Raw genomic sequence first — 7,570 nt, 5'->3', positions numbered from 1 at the left:
ATTTCTTTTAAGTGGCTAATTATGTGGAAATTATTACAATTTAGGACACATAAAGAGCTTTTTATATCGACGTCGGGAGTCGGATTAGCGTCTTAGTTATATCTTAAGAATCTGTCTTTGAGTTTTTGTTATGCGTTTGAGGGCCTATTATTTTTGTAAAGAAAACTTCGTAATGCTACATGTACTAGTATTTGATATGTGCCAAAATCAACTCCATGTAATGTGTGGAACAGAAGGGATATACAGACGGCTAAAATTTCCCTCCCCTCTGTCACCATCATCATGACCCCGTGCCCTCAGATAGACAAACAGATTGACAAAAATATGAGTAGAATGAGTAGAGACAGATAACAAAAGCGATATATTTGCTAAATTATATATATATATATATATATATATATATATATATATATATATATATATATATATATGCATTGATGATTTACAGAATTATCAAGTGAGTTATCTTCAGTACATATCACAATTTCCTCAAACAACAAGATAAGCTATAACGAATTTATTACAGGTACAACCACCGCAGTGACCAATCTGGGTCTTGCTGTCGAGATTTCAGGGCTGTAAACACTTACCTCCTGTTGTTTTCAATACGACTAGGTAATTTTCTACTACTAAAACCGTCTTAGTCGTGATCTAAACCTGTAGGGGTTCTCTCGGGGAATATAGAGCGGTGCTTAAGGTAAACAAACCGTAATGCCATAAAATTGTTTTAATTTTTTACATTATATATCGTTTGAAATTAAATAGAATGAATTCAGATATTATTGAGCGCAAGGCGAGGCATCCGTCAGCTTCTTTTATCATTAGGTTGAAGGTTGTATAATGATTAATTATTTATACTAATGTGACATTTGGATTTACCTGAACCGGAAGAATAAATAATAGCCTCCCTTGGGAACCTCACCCGGAAAATCAAGATGGCGTCCAGTTGGACAAGTGAGAAAAGAAGTTCAGAAAAAGATAGCGATACAACAGGGCAGGATGAATCTTCGGATAGTGAAACAGAACCTGAACCAGCAAAGGTCTTTCACAAACGCTTCTCAACCAACAGAGAGATCAAAACCTCGGTGGGTATTGTTGTAGAGATCCCCCAAACGTGCGGCTCCCTGTTACTGCTGCTGACTTTTGAGTCAGACCAGACATATGACTGTACCAAACTGGATGGTACACTTTATCGGTTTTATGTATTGAATGATGCATTTGTTTACAGCTGAACACAGTCTTAATGTATAATGGAAACTATTCAATATTCAAAATTTTCATGGTGTTTGAGAGGTCACTTCCTGATACAAATCAGTTCAAAGAATTGAGGACCTAGGGACTTACATCTTTGCTTATTCGACTACATATAGAACTGTAACACCGTAAATAAAGATGCAGGAGAGGAAACATTTCCGCCTTTTCATTCGACATATCTAAATGTTGATTTTGATACAAAAGAATTAGCACCATTGTTAAGCCCATAGATTTGACTTTTCGTATAACACCAGATTCAACTTTCCCACCTCTAAGGAATGCCTGCATTAGCTGTTGCCTTGGTCATGATATAATAGTGCACTGTTCTAAATGAAACCCTGCACCTGAATTAATTGCCAGTAAAATGGTGTACTGTGCCAATTTGTTACATTATTTTGAAAATTAAAAGCACATTATTCCATTCAGTTAAATGTTCGCTTATGTCAAGTGGGGTTAATTATGGCCATATGAAAATACCAGATTAATAAGCAAAATTCTGTACTGTTTATTGCATAAATGTAAGATAAACTACACACCTTAAAGTTGAAAGAATCTGGACTTGTAACATCAAACACAGGTTATTTACTGATAATTTACATTGCTGGGTGCTGGAGTAGTCCTACAGTATAAGACATGTCACATGTTATTTGTGTTTTAGTGCTGTGTCTTACTGCTTATATAATGGCCTTGTGTAGCGTGTTTTGATGTCGCTTGACATTGGAATGAGTAGTCAAAGTTTCAGGAATATTTCACACTTGGTAGCCCTTATCCACAAATTAATACACTTATTGTGCTGTCTTTATCAGGATATCCCTTGGAAATATTTTTCTTTGCACCATGAAATTCACTTGATTTTAAAATATGGAGCCACTTTTCAGCCGAAGGAGCCATTTTATGCCACGATGCAGGGACTTAATATATGTGTATTGGCTCTACTCTTAATCTATATAAACATGACAATAAAACAGTTTTTTCGTTTTTATTACATTTAAAAACAGAAGAATAATTATTAATAAACATAACAGTACCATTATATATGTGTGAAGTTCAGTGTATAGCATATGAAAAGTAAGAATGAATAAGAATGTTTCTTTATAACTGATAATACAAAATCCTGCTTAGTCTTTATAAATACTGATCAATATCTGCCTCATTTGTTTCCTAAGACCATTTCATAAGTGCCTTCCTGAAAATTCTAAACACTGTGCCTATCAATAGAAATTCTCATAAAATTTAACTCTTGTATCACCAAGTAACTTGGCAGGCATAGAACTGTAAACACTAAGTAACTGTGGAGTTGTAAAGCAAAATGACTTGTGGATTTTGAAATAATATACCTTTACCAATTTTAAAGATATCTGGTTGGATTAGGTTAAAAGTTAAATTGTATGACTAATTTACTAACATTTGCATATAACTGTTAAAATAAAGGTGCAAACAGGTAACACATCGGGTAAAATGCACAAGCAATTATTTATTTACTTTGTTACATGGACAGTATTTTCAAAAACTTCATCTCAATCAAAGATTTGAGACCATTCCTGAGCTTTTCTTGAGCCATCTAACACTCAGGTGGGTCCAGCTCTCATAGAAAACTGAAATAAATCCCTTTGGTTCTTAAAGTTTCATCCAGAACAAAAACATGGAGTTCACACTCCCTCTAGTTCAAAACCTTCAAAGTCCTCTTCATCGTCATCACTGTCACCCACAAGCACATTCAAGTGCCTCTCCAGGTGTTTTCTCTCATTTTCAATCAACTGTATTAAGTCACAGCAGCTAAATATTTTGATGATTCATAATCTGACACTTCATTCTCATCTTGCTTCGAACTCTGCCATTTTGAATAGAAATTCACCATTCACGAAACACGTTCAAAAAGTGCCTTCTTTCCTTGAGATTTCTAGTTGTATTCAAGCTTAACTCACGAGATAATCCAAATATAATATCTACATTTCAAGAAGGAAGTTATTAGAGGTATCCCGAAGTTTATGTAGTCGGGTACTATGACTTTAAAGAAGAACACTGTCCCAGACCGGTAAAGTGGTCCATAGGGTTGACAGACTTACTTCCCCTAGACCGGAAAACTGGTTCATAGTGATGAAAGGGTTAAGAGTAGATATACATATATAATTTTAATAAGTTTGTTTTGATCCTGGCAACTGAACTCCTGTTAATTACATGCAGTAGAAATCACGGCAACAAGTAACCAGGTAGCTGCCTCAGATGCAGCTGGATGTAAATTTTTGTTTTTCAGAGCTAGATTAGCCAAATTCTCTGTGCTTGATACGGACTTGTTTTATAAAATAATTTTTTTATTTTTCATTGATATAAGCATCTCTGGCCCTTTACAGTCAGTGACTGGTATCCTTATAGCGCCATCCTGTGTGTGTTTAGTTCAGACAACAGAAACATGTTATCTAAGTAAATAATCGCTAAAACACTAAGCTGTCCCAAGTGCATAGTAACTCACAGCTTGCAGTAAATGGAATCTTTTTGCTGACCTATTGAACAGTTTTTAAGTATGAGAAATAGTGTGTAAAACATTTATTATCATTTTGGGGAAGAGTTCGCATATGAATTCATATACAATACAATCATGACATGGTTCCTGAAATTTTAAAGTACGAGAAATAGTGTGTAAAACATTTATTATCCTTTGGAGGAAGAATTAGCATATGAATTCTAATATAATACGATCGCGGCGTAGATTCTGAAATTGAACAATTTTGCCAGGTTCTTGAAGTGTTATGCCAAAATAGACATCGGAAATGTTACTTATTATTGATCCATGAGTAAAGGCAGTAAGTCGTCTTTGTGATTGTCTTCAATTCTTCAATTAATTCTGTATACAATCGTTGCTTAAACAATAGCCAACATGTGATTCTTCTTTAACTGCATACACAACCAAGCATCAGACAATGTGGTGGTTGATAAAAGATTCTCACAATTTAATAAACATCAAAAAATGAAAGCCGCCAACATGATTGCTAGGCTTGGCGATGTTATTAGACCCAATCAGTTGACCAGTAAATAATGTCCGCTTTATTAGCTGGAAATTTAAAGGGTATGAAATTGTACATGCATTCAGCTTAAAAGTTTTTTATAAAAGTGACTTATGACCATTGCAGGCCTACTGCACTTAGTTCTTTGGTTTTACGTGGGTATGGTGTTTGTTTATGAACTCGTTATTAATTTCCTATTTTTCATAAAAATATTTTACTGTTATGGAAAAACAAGTTCACAAACGCAAGTTGTTCTCTGCACTTTGTGCATTGATTAGGATAGTAGTTTTCACACATTTTTTTTTTATATTCACAAAATTTAAAGTAAAAGTTATATGCACGCTGAAAGCATGTGTTGATTTTTAATTATTCTTGCTGTAGTTGTTCAAACGAATATGTGTACAAGCGTTAATTATTGGAAATTTGCAATGGATAAATGTACACGGAAATGCATATGAGAAAATTTTAGCAGTATGAAATTTGTACACAATGTTCATAGACCCTGGAACGTAATGAACCATACATGTGCTTCATCTTTCTTGGCATAATTCTGCTGTAATTTTTCCCATTGAATTCAGACACATAATGATGTGTGACAAAATTATTGAATAGTTTAAATATGTGTGCAATTTTTGCAATGGAATTACTTGTATTATGGATTAATTGTAAGCCCCAACGGTACGATATCAGACAGCAAGTAAACAGTATTAATACTCTGTTCATGCTGTATATTAAACTTTGAATTCGGACACAATGATCTGGGACAAAATTATTGAATATTGTAAATCTGTGTGCAATTTTTCAATGGAATTACATGCATTATGGATGAACTGCATGCCACGATGGCATGATAGTAAGCGGTGCTGATACTCTATTCATCATATACATTAGACATGAATACACGTATATGTGCCAATGAGTTGTTCTCTGAAAAAAATTAAAATACTGTAAAGCCCCGCATTAACGCGACCCCGATATTAACGCGATCCAATTTTTTTATCCCAATTATCGCGTTATAGCAGGGTTTCACTGTATTTCTCCCAGTCCTTCCTTATTTCCTTCTAATCACATTTAATTGCTTCTCAAAACTGACTGACAGCTTGCAGTTAGCTGTAGTCATGTTTGAATCTTATCGTCTACTGATATGGTCCACTGACTACTGCAGATAGTGAAATCAGATATTAAGTGGCCTGAGTCGCTTATATCAATGCAAAATAAAAAATTTACCTTTATAAAAAAAATCGCTAGCAACTTTAGCCAGTCAGTAAAAAAAAAGCCACTTTCAAAATTCTTTGAAATTTGCAACGAATGTGAAGCCTAGCAGAGACTCTTTTTATCCTAGTGACACTAACAAATGGATCATTTTCATGTTTCATTGACATACATTTGAATTTGTTGAAATGTGATGGTATGCCAAAGTATGTTCAAGTTGTTACAAGTGGGGATGTTTCTTGAACGAAACAAAATTTTGCTTACTGTTCCAATAGTTCATTGTCTCAGCTGAAGCACACATTCATAATTTATTGTTTCAATATATCAATATAAGAAAAGAAATGTACTTTTTTATTATGGCTCTGAGAAAAATCACACCAAAATGGCAGTGTTTGAGAATATTTTGTGAGAAGTATATGTAATGTACTTAGTAAGAAAGCTACATACTTATAGCACTTAATATCTATGTTTTAAAGTTACATTAATTATTAAAAGATTCTTCTTGTTATAATAATAGACCTATTTCAACTGAATATACATTAATAGTTCTTATTCTTGGCGTAAGTGTGATATGCTGCCTTGGTGTATTCTTGACTAAGGGACTTCGCTCCCACTTAATGTCTAAGAAACACCGGTTAGGTTGTGGTGTTATTGTACATTGGTGTGAGCCCCAATAATTCGGTTGGACTTGTGATACAGTTGTCATGGGTTTAGTACATTCACTTGTCCAAACCATGTGTTGGCTGCCTCATTGTGTCGTTTGGAAAGAAGTTTATGCATGGTGTATTCATTAATACATTAAATATGCAGTTAAAACTAAAAACAAATCAGCAAAGAAATCTAACAATACCTAAATGATATAGCCAGTGAGGCTTAACATGCCACTTTAGTGCACACAGATGGGAGTCATGGTTTGAAGACCTATTAACACATTGGCTTTTGCATCCTGTTATATGTGCTCTCATAAGCAAATAATATGTAATCTGTTTCTGTAGGTTGTTTTCACTTGACTTCATCAAACGTGTGCACTTCCATGTTCACTATTTTGTTTTCCTAGACACAAAAAAGGTACCTAACAGTTTTGTTCTTCCCAGATGATTATCAAGGTAATCTTAGTTTCTGCATAAGGATATCCTAATTATCAAGGTATGTCTTATTTTCTGCATAAGGATATCCTAATAAGCAAGGTATGTCTTATTTTCTGCATAAGGATATCCTAATAAGCAAGGTATGTCTTATTTTCTGCATAAGGATATCCTAATTATCAAGGTATGTCTTATTTTCTGCATAAGGATATCCTAATAAGCAAGGTATGTCTTATTTTCTGCATAAGGATATCCTAATTATCAAGGTATGTCTTATTTTCTGCATAAGGATTTCCTAATTATCAAAGTATGTCTTATTTTCTGCATAAGGATTTCCTAATTATCAAGGTATGTCTTATTTTCTGCATAAGGATTTCCTAATTATCAAGGTATGTCTTATTTTCTGCATAAGGATATCCTAATTATCAAGGTATGTCTTATTTTCTGTATAAGGATTTCCTAATTATCAAGGTATGTCTTATTTTCTGCATAAGGATTTCCTAATTATCAAGGTATGTCTTATTTTCTGTATAAGGATTTCCTAATTATCAAGGTATTTCTTATTTTTTGCATAAGGATAATCGCAATCTGCTGGGCATGTCATAAGACCGTGTTCACATTAAAATTTCAATCATCTATTATTCTTTCATAAACAAATAGATCCATAAGTAAACAGATGCATAAACAAATGGATTCACAAGTGAAGCATGTAATGATTTTCAATGTATTATCTTTCAGTTTAAAGAGTCAGTTGTTAATATATAATTTATACTGTACTTCTAGAACCATTTCAAAAATGCTTGGTTTTGACATTTGACAAAAAGTCATTTTCCATTAGGCACATGTTTCATTTTAATACACAGAAGATGAAACATCTTTGATCAGTTTTCTTTTTTGTTCTGTAATATCCTTTGTCCATCACAAATACAATATTTGACTATACTAATTAACATTGGTTTGTCAGCTGTCTTTGGCACAAGCACTTGCTTTCACAAAAAGTATTGTACTATATAAAAG

General features: G+C 33.5%; 1 protein-coding gene across 1 annotated transcript in view; it reads left to right on the top strand.

The window, feature by feature from the left end:
- The first annotated feature begins 930 nt into the window (after positions 1 to 930).
- The window catches only part of LOC149798570 (diacylglycerol kinase delta-like), a 241,883-nt gene continuing 235,243 nt past the window's right edge, over positions 931 to 7,570 (top strand). The window contains exon 1 of the mRNA XM_089957383.1: positions 931 to 1,085. Coding sequence (XP_089813509.1) covers positions 936 to 1,085 — 150 coding nt within the window. The 5' untranslated portion in view covers positions 931 to 935. The remainder of the gene's footprint in view (positions 1,086 to 7,570) is intronic.

The sequence above is a fragment of the Sinohyriopsis cumingii genome, chromosome 5 (genome assembly GCF_028554795.1).
Source record: "Sinohyriopsis cumingii isolate HCF-2022 chromosome 5, ASM2855479v2, whole genome shotgun sequence".
Lineage (NCBI taxonomy): Eukaryota > Metazoa > Mollusca > Bivalvia > Unionida > Unionidae > Sinohyriopsis > Sinohyriopsis cumingii.
Note: the sequence above shows the minus strand (reverse complement) of the source record. Positions and strands in the feature narration are given on the sequence as shown.